The sequence below is a fragment of the Convolutriloba macropyga genome, chromosome 15, assembly GCF_964194025.1.
Source record: "Convolutriloba macropyga chromosome 15, txConMacr16.3, whole genome shotgun sequence".
Lineage (NCBI taxonomy): Eukaryota > Metazoa > Xenacoelomorpha > Acoela > Convolutidae > Convolutriloba > Convolutriloba macropyga.
In genome coordinates, this window is record NC_134482.1 from 43731632 (window position 1) to 43749392 (window position 17761).

At 41.7% G+C, this 17761-nt stretch overlaps 2 protein-coding genes across 2 annotated transcripts in view; one reads left to right on the forward strand and one right to left on the reverse strand.

Moving 5' to 3' along the window:
* Positions 1-11461: 11461 nt before the first annotated feature.
* LOC142354213 (uncharacterized) lies at positions 11462-11995 on the forward strand. Its single transcript, XM_075406466.1, has one exon. The coding sequence runs from the start codon at positions 11462-11464 to the stop codon at positions 11993-11995; it is 534 nt and encodes a 177-aa protein (XP_075262581.1).
* A 935-nt stretch (positions 11996-12930) lies between these two features.
* The window catches only part of LOC142354467 (DNA replication licensing factor MCM4-like), a 29591-nt gene continuing 24760 nt past the window's right edge, over positions 12931-17761 (reverse strand). Inside the window, exons 9-11 of the mRNA XM_075406769.1 lie at positions 17354-17540; positions 16918-17079; positions 12931-13859 (exon numbers count right to left, since the gene is read on the reverse strand). Coding sequence (XP_075262884.1) covers positions 13743-13859; positions 16918-17079; positions 17354-17540 — 466 coding nt within the window. The 3' untranslated portion in view covers positions 12931-13742. The remainder of the gene's footprint in view (positions 13860-16917; positions 17080-17353; positions 17541-17761) is intronic.

Genomic DNA, 17761 nt, shown 5'->3' on the forward strand with positions numbered 1-17761 from the left:
TCTGAAGAAATATGAATTACTTTTGAAAATTTAGTTATCCAGAAAAGAATAAAAATGAAAAATCAATCAAATTGTGTAAAGTTGAAATGATCGCAACAAGTGTTGATTAAAATAATTACCACACGGTTGTTTTGGTGTCGCCCTCGAAGTTATCATAACACCTCAGCTTCGCCTCGGAGTTCGAAAACTTCTCGGTGGCGATAATAACCGTGTGGTAATATTCATTAGACTGCAGTTGTATTTCGATTTGGGCTACTAAACCACCACAGATCCCATCATGCCCCATTTTTACAGTAGAAAAAAATCCCATCAAACAATCTTTTCGCATCAAGCAGAGAGAAAACTTTAAATCTACAAAAATTCAAAATGCACACGTTTTTCAGGTCCTTTACAAACTGTTCTGAATTACTGATTGTTTAGAGAGCAATACTATAGACCATCTTTTTGCGCTTACCAATTGAACTTGAAAGTAAAATAGGCAGTAGTCAATTTCTGTTTTAGTAATCAATCAAAAAAGCAAAAGCTAAATGCTTGCAACCAAACTCAGTTTGCGAGGTTTAGCTCAATTTTCCTTATGAACAACAGTGCGTCATCGGCTAAAATAACATGCACAGAAATATTCGTCACGAAGCCCAGAAGTTCTGCATGCATTAAACAGGCATTTCTTCAATTTTTAATGCGATCACCGGTATACAAAAATGCTGCAAAACTCTTTAGAGAGCAATAAAAAACATAGTTGGCAGATTGTCAGAAAAAAGCCGCAATAGCTGCGTAGATCAGCAATCTAAAACAAACAGTAAAAAAGGCTGACCAAAAATTTACTCTTATCAAAAAGGATGAGATGTTACACTTCTTGATAAAGAATCTGTTCAGGTTAATGCTAACTCTATTAGGTGCTCTCAAAAAACCTTCATTTAGATTGACACACACTCTCTTGACGTTATCTCTGTGAGTTAAAGTATAGAAGAGTCAATTTCAAAGTGAGAAAGTCATTTTTGAGAGTGAGGTTAGTCACGTGTGATCAAACAATTTATCACGCGAATGAACAAAAAACTAGCTCCACTACTAGTGAAAAAGGACGTCAAGCACGCATTTCAGTTGAAATTGCATGAACGAATGAACAAAAAACAGATTTGAAGTGATTGTGACACGTTTTTCAAGTCAAAATGCACACGTTTTTCAAAATGCACGCGTTTTTCAAGTCTTTTACAAACTGTTCTGAATGGCAGATTGTTTAGAGAGCAATACTATAGACCATCTTTTTGCGCTTACCAATTGAACTTGAAAGTAAAATAGGCAGTAGTCAATTTCTGTTTTAGTAACCAATCAAAAAAGCAAAAGCTAAATGCTTGCAACCAAACTCAGTTTGCGAGGTTTAGCTCAATTTTCCTTATGAACAACAGTGCGTCATTGGCTAAAATAACATGTACAGAAATACTCGTCACGAAGCCCAGAAATTCTGCATGCATTAAACCGACATTTCTCCAATTTTAATGCAATCACCAATATACAAAAAAGCTGCAAAACTCTTTAGAGGGCAATGAAGAACATAGGTGGCAGATTGTCAGAAAAAAGCCGCACTAGCTGCGTAGATCTGCAATCTAAAACAAACAGTAAAAGACCAAAAATTTACCCTTCTCAATAAAGGATAAGATGTTTCACTTCTTGATAAAGAATCTTTAAGTTAATGCTGCCTCTATTAGGTGCTCTCAAATAACCTCCATTTAGATTGACACACAATCTCTTGACGTTATCTCTGTGAATTAAAGTATAGAAGAGTCAATTTCAAAGTGAGAAAGTCATTTTTGAGAGTGAGGTAAGTCAAGTGTGACCAAAAATTTAATCACGCGAATGAACAAGAAACTCGCTCCACTACTAGTGAAAAAAGACGTCAAGCACGCATTTCAGGTGAAATTGCATGAACGAATGAACAAAAAACAGATTTGAAGTGATTGTGACGTCATATGGTTGTAACAAAAATCTCGACGCCGAAATAAAAAAGCATAGCAGGACAAGTCCTGACGTCCAATTCAAAGAATTTTCATTAACTAAACAAAAAACTAGACCTAGAACGAACTATGTATGAATTGGGAAAAACCATTTCTCAAAAAATCAGATAAAAAACACAGAAAATCAACGTCAAGATGCCGCATGTGAGAAAATCACTAGCGAGAAATGAAACTTTGGTTCAAACAAAAAATTAGACCTAGAATGAACTTTGAATGGATTGTGAAAACCATTTAAAAAATCCGATCCAAAACATCAAAAAAACAGTAAAAATCAGAGTGAAATTGCCGCATGGGAACAAAAAAACCACTACCGAGAAAACGAATTTTTGTTCAAACACCGTTTTTTCACTCTACTTTAAATTTAGAGTGAAAAACTCACGCCGCAAAAACCACTCGATTTTTCGCTCAACTTCCTGTTTCGGCATGACCAGAATCACTACTCCAATGTGACTTCAAGAATCGTAAAAATGTGTGAACAGATCTTAAAAAAACATAACAGGACAAGTCTTGAAATACAATTCAAAGAATTGTATTAATTGATGATCTCACAGTCAAATAGTGATACTAAGTGATAAGATAACAAAAAATTTCAAAAGAGGGGGCAAAATCTAAAGTTCACTGATGTTTTATGACAACAAATGTGGCAAAATCATAAACAGTTTTAGCTGCCCCTTAATGAATTCAAGCAAAAGGAAATAGGCACACTTAGAAAACATATGTACCGTCTTAAAAGCACTGAAGGAGAGGAAACTCTGAAAACAGAAGTCACATTGACGCACCTGAAAACCGCCAATTGATCTCACCATCTCGAAAACCGGCAATTGTTCTCACTCCACTTTAGAGATATTTTGAAAATCTCGCCTCAAACGTACTCGATTTTTCGCTCCCTGTACGATTTCATTGTAACCAAAACACCACTCTAGTTTGACTTCTCACTGGCGTGAAAAAGCCGAAACAAAGCGTGAACAGATCTTAGAAAAAGACAGCGCCCCAATACAATTCAAATTCTTTGAATTGTAAAAAACCAAGAGAAGGCGAAAAATAGCCCCAGCTATCGCTGTGCGGCTATTAAAAAACTTGTCACATAACATTAAATTCAGTTATTTTCGATTGAAATTGTACTGAACTCAGTCCACAATTCCAAATCTTTGTTCCTCATAGAAGGCATGTCATACATGCAACCAATTCGCTGACCTGAGCAGGCTGTTAATACCTCACATTAAATTCGATGATTTTACCGCCTTTTGTAAGTTGATTTGTCAAAAAGTTGTAACGAGAAAAGAATGAATAGTCGATTGTAACCGGAAATGTAAAATAATGTTATTGATGTATAAAGGAACCAAACAAGAGAAACTATGGGAATTGAAACCTTGAAGATAACCTTCCGCAACCCTAGCGTTATCACTGCGGGATCAAGCGTTATCATTTTGGCGCTCCTGTATAAGTCAGGAGTAATCATCACAACCGGAAAAGGAGTTGCAGCTATAGTATTGCCCCCACCTATTGTCGCCGTAATCATTCACAGTTAACCTTCGCATATAAACGCGGCAAATACCCAGGGCGGTACCGTTACTTTAATCAGCACAACTAGCCGGAATAACACCTATACCTATGGCAACTGAACGATAGCTACCCATACATCAACGAAGAGGAATGACGGGAGGAAGTAACCAGTTACAACAGCCGGAAAAGGAAAAAGCGTAAACAGTCGGGGAAAACAGGAAATTTGAGATTCGGTAAAGACAGTGCATTGAAAATCGGGGAAAAGAGGGTTCAGCAAGCATGGGAACAGGACCAGCTATGAAGGTCGAGGGACGGCAACATCTACAGCACCCCTATGGCACCTTTATCAGCTAAGAACCTTTAAAGCATTATTGCATATCTCTGAATCTACAAAACTTCTCAGCAAATTTTTAAACAAATTGTAATTGTTATATTCTCGAGGCACGTTAGGACCCCCCATTACTTTCTCAAAGGGCATCCTTAAATTGATTGTCAATTTCAACCTTAAATTTGAACTTACCATCTGGTATTTCTATTGTGCGATTAGAGAAGTTGAAATAAAACCTTCAAGAAAGCAAAAGCAACTCGATATTCAGTATTCATTTGTTTGTTTAACGGTTTGACAAATCAGTACACGCCAAAAAAAATAAATCTCAGTTCCAATACTTTAATTTCCCATGTAGGGTGAAATGAAACCTTTATTACAGACCTAGTTACGCTCTGTCAAAATTACATTTTGTTTAAAAAAAGAATTAGTTAGTAGCTGCGGTTCAAAAAAAAGAATTAAACAAACAAGCGTAGCAGCTTTTCTGTGTTAGTTTTTTTCGAGCATTTTCAAAATTGGTTAGAAGCAAGATACGGGTCCGGTGAAAAATTTTACTACAAAGATTTTATTGACAAGCAAGATGAAGATTCAGCCAGCCAACACAGGCCAACCTGTCATCAGCAGCTGGACCCAACAGCCTCCAGTGTTTTGCCAGCAAAACCAGCTGGAAGTAGACCCTCACTACTGCCCTCCAACAGTCCGCCAGCCCACTCAGGCCAACCTGAGTCATCAGCAGCTGCACCCAACAGCCTCCAGTGCTCTGCCAGCAGAACCAGCTTGCAGTATATCCCCACCACTGCCCTCCAACAGTCAGCCAACCAACGCAGGCCATTCTGAGTCATCAGCAGCTGCACCCAACAGCCTCCAATGATCTGTCAGCAGAACCAGCTTGCAGTACAGCCCCACCACTGCACTCCAACAGTCAGCCAGCCCACTCAGGCCAACCTGAGTCATCAGCAGCTGCACTCAACAGCCTCTAGTGTTCTGCCAGCTGAATCAGCTTGCAGTACAGCCCCACAACTGACCTCCAACAGCGAGCCAGCCCACTCAGGCCAACCTGAGTTATCAGTAGCTGCACCCAACAGCGTCCAGTGTTCTGCCAGCAAAACCAGCTCGCAGTGCAGCTGTCCTCCAGTGGCACCCCCAAGTGACCTCCAAAAGTCACCCTTTGTCCCCCAGGGACCCCCAAGTGACCTAAAAAAGTCACCCATTGTCCCCCAGGGACCCCCCATGTGACCTAGAAAAGTCACCCTCTGTCCACAAGGGACCCCCCAAGTGACCTACAAAAGTCACCCACTGTCCTCCAGGGACCCAAGTGACAAAAAAGTCACTCATTGTCCCCCAGGGACCCCCCAAGTGACCTAAAAAAGTCACCCAATGTCCCCCAGGGCCCCCCAAGTGACCTACAAAAGTTACCCATTGTCCCCAGGGACCCCCAAAGTGACCCACAAAAGTCACCCATTGTCCCCCAGGGACCCCCCAAGTGACCTACAAAAGTTACCCATTGTCCCCAGGGACCCCCCAAGTGACCTACAAAAGTCACCCATTGTCCCCCAGAGACCCCCCAAGTGACCTAAAAAAGTCACCCATTGTCCCCCAGGGACCCCCCAAGTGACCTACAAAAGTTACCCATTGTCCCCAGGGACCCCCCAAGTGACCTACAAAAGTCACCCATTGTCCCCCAGGGACCCCCCCAAGTGACCTAAAAAAGTCACCCATTGCCCCCCAGGAACCCCCCAAGTGACCTACAAAAGTTACCCATTGTCCCCAGGGACCCCCCAAGTGACCTACAAAAGTCACCCATTGTCCCCCAGGGACCCCCCAAGTGACCTACAAAAGTTACCCATTGTCCCCAGGGACCCCCCAAGTGACCTACAAAAGTCACCCATTGTCCCCCAGGGACCCCCCCAAGTGACCTAAAAAAGTCACCCATTGCCCCCCAGGAACCCCCCAAGTGACCTACAAAAGTTACCTATTGTCCCCAGGGACCCCCCCAAGTGACCTACAAAAGTCACCCTCTGTCCTCCAGGGACCCCCCAAGTGACCGACAAAAGTCACCTATTGTCCCCCAGGTGACCTAAAAAAAGTCACCCATTGTCCCACAGGGACCCCCCAAGTGACCTACCAAAGTCACCCATTGTCCGCCAGGGACCCCCCAAGTGACCTAAAAAAGTCACCCATTGTCCCCCAGGGACCCCCAAGTGACCTCCAAAAATCACTAATTGTCCCCCAGGGACCCCCAAATGACCTACGAAAGTCACACAATCTCCTCCAGGGACCCCGCAAGTGACTTATGAAAGTCATCTGTTTTCCTCCAGGGATCCCCCAAGTGACTTCCAAAAATCACTACTTGACCTCTAACTGACCTCTAAAAGGTCAAACAGTCAACCAACTTGACCTCTACGTGACCTCTAAAAGGCCAAACAGTCACCCTACTTGACCTCTAAAAGGTCAAACTCTCAATCCACTTGAACTCTAAGTGACCTCTAAAAGGTCAAAAATTTACCCCACTTGACCTTTAGGTGACCTCTAAAGGGTCAAACAGTCAACCCACTTGACCTCTAAAAGGTCAAAAGGTTACCCCTCTTGACCTTCAAGTGACCTCTGGAAGGTCAAAGTACACTCGTTTTGCCCCTCAAGGGACCTATATTCACCCCACTCGACCTTTCAACTTTCCCCTGAAGTTCAGAAAGTTAGACCAATAAAGAAAATGGGAGGTCAAAAGCCATCAATAGTTAGAACAGTTAGATTGTTCCACCAAAAACTAAATATTGTCGAAGAGCTCAAACAGGAGCTGGAATATCAAATACACTCAGGTCTGGAACCCGAAGTTATGTCAGTAACACATGATGAAGTCAAGAAAACGATGTCACAACTAGACGAACTTGTCGACCAGCTTACACAATCGGAAAATGTGGACGCTGAAGACTCCCTCAACATGCAGCATGCTTGACAAAGCTAAAAGTGGAAGTTGCACAAGCTGTAAAGAAGCATGAACTTTCCTTCAGTATTACTTCAACGCGCCCAAGCAGCGCCACTTCATCACGCACTAATCGAATACCGGTTCCATCTGCACCTGAGTCTCCGGGAGTTGTTCATAGCATGCGAGATACCCGACCGCAATAAATCAATAACTTGGCAAACCAGCAGTCAACATCCAACCCGATTACTAATCATAGACAAGTGCAGTCCGCCATGGGAATTTTGCCAGAAAACTTTAATAGAGCCATCAGTTCTGATGTACAGAATAATTTACAGCCATCAGCACTGGAACAAACAGACTCTGAAAACGAACCAAGAAATCAACATCAGCCCCTTCAACCAATAGCACCAATTGTGAATCCACCAATTGTTTCGCAGATCTGTATTGACTCAACTTGTGCGTTACCACAATTGTCAACAGCTTCAAATATTCAACTGTCAGTTTTCAGTGGAACAATTCCTCCCACTGGAAACACTTTCGCTCCTCCCAGGCACATTAATGACCCCGGCCACTTTGAAAATGTACCTGATCATAGGACACCTGTTCTAGTTTCTTTCGGCAATCGTTTCCCAGCGCCAAGCCATTAAGGCCCATTTCAGGCATATTGGGCAAACAGCTGGTCAAACTTAGCAAACGGTAGTTTTGAGCCCTCAAACGTAACCCCTCGTGGACCTGTTTACCCGAGCAGCCAAAGCTTTGGTAATCAAAACTCCAACCCATATCGTCAACGGAACATCCATCGCTCAGTAAAGCTGCCGGACGTCCGAATTCAGAGGTTTGATGGAGACCCGCTCGAGTGGAACGAGTTGAGCACCATGTTTTCATCGACCATCCACAACAACGAAGACATCACTGACAGAGAAAGAATGAGCTATTTGCAAAGTTTAGCCACTGGACCGGCAAAAGATTGCATCTCCGGCTTTCTTTGTTACCCAAACTTTTACTCCTCCGCACTTCAAGAGCTCGACAGACGCTTTGGAAACCCGCAAATTGTCGGTGCTTGAACAAAAGAACTAGAAGCTTTCCAAAGACCAGCTATGAATGACCACGCAGCTTTGATAGCTTTCGCTTCGCTGTTAAGAAAGGTAGTTCAGACATTTGCCTCACACGGCTTCAGTGCCGACCTAAATGCCACGTACTTGCTGAGGATAGCCCGAGATAAGCTACCGAACCCAATCAAGTTGAAGTGGACCGAACATGTTGTATACAACGACTGGACAAATCCAGGTTTCACAGAGCTTTCCGATTGGATGGATCGGCAATCCAGAGCCTTCGAACAATTACAAGTCACGTTTTCATCAACCACTAACAACCATTCAGGTCAACAAAACCCACCACAGGGTTCAAGTTCCTTCAACAATCGGAATAAGAACCAAAATCGTACGAACTGGACACAGAATTTCCCACGAAATAAAAGCTCAAACCCCAGCAATAAAAGCTTTGAACATAACAGTACAGCGAATAGAAACCTCGATATTGCAAAGCCCCAGCAATCGACGGCTAACAGTAGCAACCACACAAAAGGAAGCTCTTCTTTCTCTGGTTCAAAGCAGCCTATGAGAAATTCAACAGAAAACAGGAGCAGAACAAAATGCCCACTTGATCAGCAAGATCACTACATTGGCAAGTGTCCGCAGTTTCCGTATCGATGCCAGCAGACGCAATAGCGAAGCAAAGAAGAACTTGTGCTTCAATTGCCTAAGTGCCAGTCAAGCGGCCAAAAACTGCGCGTCAAAAGCTCTCTGTCGACATTGCAATGGCAAACACCACAGCCTGCTCCACACAGACAAACAAAAAGAATCTACAAACCTGACAGAAATTGATCTGCCAATTTGAGAACCATTGGGCCAACAGCACAAAAGCAATGACAATCCAACCCAGGTTTACAATCCTGGTTTTCCATCAAGAACGAGAAATCAACTACAGGTTATACCTGTCACCCTTTTGGGTAATGATTATAAACACATAAATGTTATGCCATTCTGGACAATGGTAGTGCCATTTCATACGTCCTTAACACCGCTGCCGACAATGTACGGGCTCCAAAGAATTCAGAATTCGATCTGAATGTATCACACCCATTTGACGAATCCGTCATGCACTCAAATCTTGTTCGGTGGGACATTGGAAAGTTCAATAGCGATCAACCACTCTTCCGTTTAAACTACGTTCATGCCGTGAGTAATTGGACTTTCAACGATGCGCCTGTGAACGATTTGAATGAAGCGTATTCGTCCTACCATCACCTTCAACACATACATTTTCCTAAACTTAATGATAACAAGATACAGATACTTTTAGGTGTTGACGCAACCCAATACATTTTGGAACGCGAGTTTCTTCAAGGACCCTCAGGAAGCCCCTTTGCTTTATGCTATCTTCTCGGTTGGAGAATTACCAGCCCAATTAAGCAAAAAAGTGAGCCATTCCTGCAGGAAACAAACTTCCTATCACATAGTTATAGAGCCTTTGACCATGCGCTCACAAATTTAACTGTTGATACTCAAAAGACATCTCAGTGAATGTGTGACCAGTTTCTGGAAAATAGAGAACACAGGGGCCGAATTTGAAGAAACTGCAGATACTTCAACAGAGAGTAAAAGAGCAATTCAAATATTACAAGATACAATCCATCATATCGGCGACAGATATGAAATCGGTTTACTTTGGAAACAGGACAGTAAATTGGAAAACAACTATCCGGTTGCCAAAGCACAGCTTGACAGCCTACAGCGCCGACTCAACAAAGATATTGAGTTGAAGCAATTGAGAAAAAACTTTGGAAAAAGATTTGAAGAAAGGTTATGTCATATCAGTTACTTTCTCAAATCCAGCACCAGAGAAGATTTGGTACCTTCCCCATCACCCCGTCACCAATCCCAACAAACCTGGGAAGGTAGGCGTGTTGCAACGCCGCATCTGTTTCTAAGAAGCAATCGCTAAACAAAAACCTTCTGTCAGGCCCCGACCTTTTCAACAAGCTGGTCGGCTTACTACTTCGCTTTCGCCAAGATTCTGTTGCAGTAATGGCAGACATAGAGGCCAAGTTCAAGCAAATTTGCATAGAACAGAAGATCAGTCTTGTCACCGTTTTCTTTGGCCTTCAAAGAAATCCGTTAAGCAATTCCAGTATACGCGACTCATTGGAGCCAGCTGTTCACCAACTACAGCAATATTTGTCCTCCAACAAACAACAAAAGACTTCGGAAACACCACTGCAAAAGATCTAATATAAACAGTTTCTACATGGATGACTTTGTACATTCGTTGGTCAATGAACAAAGCAGAAACTACAGTTCAAGACTTGCGACAAACACTCTCTAAAGGAGGTTTCAGTCTAACTAAGTTTGTCTCAAACTCTGTTCAATGTCTAAGCAAAATACCCAAAGAACATTGTGACAATGAAAAAGACAAACATCGTGTCTTAGGTGTTATGTGCAATACAGTTAATGATACTTTCTTCCACCAGAAGCTTGCCAACGTTCAGGAAGACAAAACGGACTACACACTCAGAAAGCTCCTTTCTTTAATTGCCTGCTTGTTCGATCCATTAAGAATCATTGCCCCATTATTGATTACACTCAAAATAATCTTGCAGGATACTTGGAAAGAAGGACTTGCATGGGATGATCTTCTGTCAGATGAGAAACAGAAGTCAATAAAAACTTGGATATAGCAATATCTAAATGTGCCAGAAATATCAATGCCACGATGTTTTGTTTCTCCGAACGAGCCATCTCCAGTAAACCAGTTACATTGCTTCTGTGATGCTCACAGCTAGCATATGCAGCAGTCATATACATCAGATCTCCATCAGCCAACACCATTTCAACTGAGTTTGTCATAGCTAGAGATAAAGTTGCGCCACTTAAGGAAATCAGCACCCCGAAACTTGAGGTGCAAGCAGCAGTGCTAGGATGCAGACTAATGCAATTTGTTTCCAAGCAGCTAACAATAACAGTTAGCTCAAAACACCTTTGGAGCGACAGTGAAGCGGTCCTTTCCTGGATCAAAAGCAAAGACAAACTGAAAACCTTTATTGCAAATAGAGTTCAAGAGATCCGCAACAACACAGACGTCTGTCTCCAAGCGGCAGCACATCAGCGGAAGACTCAACCCTGCAGACCATGTCTGCGGTGGAATACCAGCTTGTGACCTCAATGTTTTCTGGTTAACACCGCCGTCTTTCCTAAGTGATCACGGAAGCCATTGGAAGAACTCCCTGAGTAACAAGGAAGAGACGAACGTCACAATGAAAACATCGAACGATGAATGGCTTGACGTCAGCAAATTCAATGACGCCATCAAAGACATGAAACAACACAGGCCTTTCTCAAAGAAAGACCGTCTGCTCTGTTTGTCCCCTTTCTTTGAAAGTGGGCTTCTTCGCGTTGGTGGCAGAACAAAACGATGCTCGCCACCCTTCGACGCCAAGCACCCCATCATCCTGGACTCTAAAGAGCACAAAATTCAACTCTACACACAGAAATGTCAGAAATTTGTATGCACATTGGAGTTGAATACACCCGCAACTACATACAACAGAGTTGCCACATTCTTTGAATCAGAGCCTTCCTGAGAAGTTTGGCCTTCAAATGTTTCGACTGTCGCCGCTTCCGAGCACAGGGACTACAGCCAACGATGGCAGACCTGCCAGACATTCGTTTCCAGGAAACGCGGTCACCAGTCATCTTCACCAATGTCGGCGTGGACTACCTTGGACCATTTGCCGTCGTTCATCGAGATGCAGAAGTGAAGACCTACATCTGCTTATTCACTTGCTTGGTTACAAGAGCAATTCACCTGGAAGTTGCAGAGGACCTCAGTGCAGACAAGTGTTTGACAGCAATCCGACGCTTCGTCGCTCGACGCGGCCAACCGCGCTTGTTCTTGCCAGACAACGGATCCAATTTCCTGGGAGCAAGAAAGCAGATCAGAAGACCACTGATGTTGGACCACGACTACATCAAAGATCAGCTACTGAACCAGTCCGTTGAATGGAAGCTCAACCCTCCTTCTGCTCCTCACTTCGGTGGGGTGTGGGAGAGACTCGTTCAGTGTGTCAAACGAGCTCTTCTTCTGAACCTCGGTTCCCAAAACTCACCCCTGATGTCTTTGCCACGATCGTCAGTGAAGCCGAGTGTCTTGTCAACTCGCGTCCACTCACCCATGTGAGAAGCAACAAGGAAGACGACAACCCACTTACACCAAACCACTTCTTGCTTGGAAGGCCCTTCTGCAATGTTCCTTGAGCCGTTTTCAACGAGACACTTACCTTGAAAAATTTGGCATGCACACAGGTGAAGCAGAGACTTCAGCAGATTTGGAAGAGGCTGCTAACCGAGTATGTTCCTTCGCTGAACAAACGACAGAAGTGGACGTCTCGTGAAGCAGCTTTGGAAGTGGATGATGTCGTTTGGCTTCTTGAGGAGTTTACACCAAGAGGAATCTGGCCACTGGGACGAGTCACACGGACTTTCACCGGCCCCGACAACGTAGCTAGGTCATGCGAAGTTAAGACCGCTTTAGGCAAATCAAACAGACCAGCAGTAAAACTTATGCATGTTTACCCCAAACCCCTAGCAGGTTAGGGTTAGGCTGTGTGGGCCCCGAGGATGTTAATGCCTCACATTAACTTCGATGATTTTACCGCCTTTTGTAAGTTGATTTGTCAAAAAGTTGTAACGAGAAAAGAATGAGAAGTCGATGGTAACCGGAAATGTAAAAGGTAAAATGATGTTATTGATGTATAAAGGAACCAAACAAGAGAAACTATGGGAATTGAAACCTTGAAGATAACCTTCCGCTACCCGAGCGTTATCACTGCGGGCTCAAGCGTTATCACAGGCTCAACTTCCGTGAAAATGGACATAGTTCGACTTGATTTGAATCAGTTTCTTGCTTCTTGCAAACCATTTCACCAATTGTTTAAGCTCTCCAATTGGTTCTCTTGTCCTTTCGCGTATCTCAATGCTTCATATCTTAAGCCAAACTTGCTTTGAACAAGTTAAAGCCTCCTGTCAAGTATATCTTTTGCACAATTCATATTTGGCTATTCTCTCATCTTTAGGAAAACAAACACCATTTTAACTCAACGCTTCAGAAAAAAATATGGGAAAATTAAATTAAAAAGCGATTGCAAGATAACACACCACAAAAGTCAAGGTATAACAAATGACATGCTTGTTTTTCAGCTAACATCAACTGTGAAAGCATCTTCAATTGATTTGAAAAGAAGATCAAGCATATTCAGAGCTCAAGCAGTATAGATTATATTAAGGATCTTGTTTCCTCTCCCGTTAAAAACCTTGTTTGAGAAAACATACCCCTTCGTACTATAGGCTCTCAAAGCCAATTAAGGGTCTTAATAGCCGTTAAAATTAATATTTAACATGATAGAGATGTTAATTAACTGCTATTCGGTAAGTTTTTAAGTGCGGAAGAGGAAATAATTCCAGGCAAAATTTCAATAGTACCACAGTAATCGCATTAAAAGTGAAAAAAAGTACTTAAAACCGCTAATTTAACCATTTCAAGATAAACTGATCATATTCACCACAGTTCGATTCATTTATGCAAAATAGGTCAAATCACAAAAGTTCAAAAGATAACATCCCAAAGGTATTGCAAAAAGTTAGTCAATTATTGCATATTTCAAAGTAGAGATTAAAATTGTTCCCATTGCAAAATACTAGACAAAAACAAAAGCTTCAGTTTCACAAATCGTTTTAAGTTTGCTTTCAGTAGGAAAGCAATTTCTTTTCAAAGCATCGCTCTTGTATATAGGCTTATCAATCACAGGGCCGTTTTTGTTCCACATTTAACTTTTTCGATCACATACTTTGTTAATAATAAAGAGTCAATGATGAAACACAATAAGGTAGGTTGAATAGCTCTTGTTGACACAGGTTGAAGGTAGAATTTAAACGAGTAGACGGAGGTTGTCGCCAACAACTGCCACGAACTCCTCCTCTTGTAGAATCTTGAGAGCAGACAGATAGAGGTCACGTCTGATCGGGATCTCTCGCTTTGAGTTGAGCTGCAGTCACACAAGAATGAAAGAATGATGCTTTTAATTCAGGTACATCATCCAGGAACTAATTTTTGTTCAAACACTGTTTTCTCACTCTTCTTGAAAAGGAAAGTGAAAACATTTCACGCCGCAAAACCACTCGCCTTTCTGACACTAAACTTTTACTAAAGAACAGCAGGAAAGTCCTGAATTGCAATTCAAAGAAATGAACAAACAGAAGACAACACTATAAACTTTGAAAGAGCGGCCTCCGATAAGGAACTAGCCACAAGACGTCCGCGAAAGTAAACATAACCCACAGATTGCTGGAAAATAGCCGCCATTGATTCCCATAACACCGCTTGGGATTAAGGAAGAGAAAAACAATGGAAAAAATTGGATGTTGAACATAAGTTAGACATACTTTCGTTTCTTAATGAGATGACACAGGGGCTAGTATGAACAAAAATCAAGTAGCACAAAGTTCTACTTATAAGAACAAAGTGCAAGTAGCAGGCATCAATATTTAGGCTTTATCCAGTCTCTATCTTCGATTTTGATTTTCGATTCTGATTCGGATCATTTTAGATTGCCTTGCTGAGCAACTGCTGTTTAAAAGCTCTTTGAGCGGAATTAGCGAAGAATTAAACTAGCCTAGAGAAGTCAAAAGATTTCATGTGGAAAAGGCGGCAAAATGAAGTAAAGCAAAACTAATTTTTATTCAACGAAGTAAAAAAAGTGATCACCTTGCGACTCATTAAGTAGCTACTTAGAGCAGTCCATAATGAGTGAGTTAAAAAACGATAAAAAATATGGTAAAAGTGGAAAATTTAAAAATCGATATTTTTTTTTAACATAGCCGGCAGATTGCCGGAATAGCTGCGAAAGAATAGACCTGCCTGCCATATAATCGAGATAGAAACAGATACTGATCTAAATTGAAAAAAAATCGACGCCGCTCAAAAAAAACTAGGTAAAAAACATTCAGCGATAAATTAATAAAGCTTGTTAAATTTCATTCCACAGAAGCCTTTTATTAGGGACCTTTACTGCACATATGAGTTCCTTTGACCTTAAACAAATTCAAATTAAACTTAAGTTTTAAAGTGCAAAAATCATTTTATTGAGTGAGGTAAGTTATTGAGTAACCTAAAAACTTTTGCTAAAGCGAGTGAGAAATGACGTCACGCGCGCAAATGCCGTTAGTGAGAGGAAGAAGTCATTCAGAAAATTTGACTTTTTCAGCTTTGCTGTGTGAACAAATGTAAAACGAAAAAAGAGCGTCAGACGACGAAACAAAACAAAACCAAGAGCACCGCAATATAGCTTCGCTCAGCTTACTCAGCAAACTCGCTAAAAACCGTTTAATTTCTATTGAAATCAGCAAATTAATTTGCAAACAACCTAAATTTAGAGGCAACGAGAACCCTCATTATTGAGTCTAAATAATAAAACATAACCGACTAACGTCGGGCGAATTGCTCTCAAACGACGGGCGAGCGGTTGGTTTCGTCAGTAGCTAGCCACGGGGGGGGGGGTGCACCTGGGGCTGATGGGGGGCAACACTGGGTTGGGGGGTGCAACAGCGCGGTGGGGGTGGAGGCAATAGTGGGGGGGGGAAGTCAACAGGGTGGGGGGATGTCTCAACCTCTAAGAACCGCCCTTCACACCATAAGTATAAGTCTCCAAAACAGTTTGAGCTGAATGGCTCTAAGAGCACTTAATGCCCGTTGGGCGCTACCTGTTTATCCCGTTTTTGAGGACGAAAAGTCAAAAGCGTCAGACGAAAAATCGGTCAAGCGAAAAATCGCATAAAAAAAGAAAGACCAACAGGACTAATATAATTGCTACAAACTTCGTTTGAGAGCAATTAAACATAGCCAGCAGAATGCCGGAAAATAACAGCGATGACGCTTGTGGCCTTCCAAGAATTGAAACAACTAAAGAAACAAGATAGGCAGATTGACTAAAAGTCCTTTAGTAGACCATTAGATTTTTTGGGCTAGATACGTACTGTAATTTTTATGATACAAAGCCTAAAAGAGCTTTTTGAAAATTGATTTTCGAAATCAAAAACTCAAGATTAATACTCAAGAATTAAGACATATAAGTTTGGCACTACTTAGAATAACAGTAATTGATCTTTAACTAGTAAATGTTCATAAAATAGAGTTCCATAAGTGAGTTCAGAAGTCATTTTTTAAGTGAGGTAAGTCACGCAATCCACCTAAAAGCAGAAATGACGTCACGCAGACAAAATTTTAACTGCAAAGCAGTAGAAGTCACTGAAGTCATTGAAAGAGTCAGGGTAAGACGAAACAAAAACTGTTCGACTAAGTAAAAAAATAGGAGCGCAATAATAGCCGACTGGAAATGCTGACGCGACTATTAAACAAAAAGGACTACAAAACAGTCAAATTTTTCAATGCCGTCTATGTCTTGAAAATGCCGTCTATGTCTTGAAAACTGTTAATTTCCTTTTGTGAGGTTTAAACAACTGCAACTATGCATTATTAGAACACGCGTATCACTTTTCGAAAGTATTCGTACAAATAATGGAGAAAAAAAACAGCGAAAACAGAAGTCAAACAGCAGCAAGTAAAAAAATCGATCTCCAAAACCAAAAATCTGTTTAGGCATCTTTTTCTAAATTGACCTTAAAGCAGTTTGAAACAATGTCACACCTTACAACTTCTATCTTTTCGCTCTTCTTACAATTACTATTCCAGTGTCATTAAAATGACTACTAATGTGACTTCAATGCAACTGGAGGATGGGAGGGTTTTCAACCTCAAAGAACCGCCCTTCACACCATAAGTACAAGTCTCCAAAACAGATTATGTGAATCGCATACTTGGAGACTAGTGAGCTGAAAGGCTCTAAGAGCGCTTAATGCCTGCTGGGCGCTGCCTGTTTATCGCGTTTTTGAGGACGAAAAGTCAAATGCGTCAGACGAAAAATCGGTCAAGCGAAAAATCGCATTAAAAAAGACCGACAGGACTAATATAATTGCTACAAACTGCGTTTGAGAGCAATTAAAGACGCTTAGAATAGGGGTAACAGATCTGTCTCAGTCTAAATTTACCTCTTCAAGAATCTCCCATCGTTTGAAGTTGATGCCCTGTTTGGCCTGGATGAGTTGTCGGATCTCGACTGCCAACTCAGCCCTCCTTCTCTTCTCACTGCTCGTCTGTCCTTCGTACAGCTGTGCTATGTCTATCTCTCCCGTGTGGGGGTCTATCGCCGCCTGTACATTATAAGGCATGTACTTGATTAATCAATTTTTACACAGAGTCAAATAAAACCTCAATTGAATTGAGATATTGCAAAAACTTCCCACCAGGCCACCCAGTTTAGTGGGGTTGGAACCTATTGACTACGAGCACCGCAATTATACAAAAAAATGGCGGGCTATATATCAAGGGTATATATAATGTGAAGCCGATAAAAGATTAACCTTTATACCCGGTCAGAGCACCCCCCACCCAAAAAAACATTCAGGCCAGAAAAGACAAGCTGACCTGTTTGAGTGCAGATCTGTACAGCCTATAAGCCTCCTCAACATCAAAGAGAGTGACTTTCTCACTGTAGCGCATCTTTGCAATAGACTCGGACAGACGAATGAGCGACTCCAGCTGTCTAGGGTAAGCTGTGATCATTCCTCTTTCACTTCCCAGTTTTCGCATCTCAACATAGATCTCGACCAACCTGAAGTACACGAAAAATTACCTCATTTTGTACATTTTCACTTCTTATCTCTTCTAAAGTCTTACCTCTCTATCTCTTTGATTGCTGAATTTGATTTGTTCAGGCAGTTCTCTTTTAAAAAAATAATCTAACTTTATAATGGGTATGTTGCAAATATTTTTTAGAAGTAAACATGTAAATTGTAAATTACTCTGACAATAACCCTCGGGTTAAATATCTAC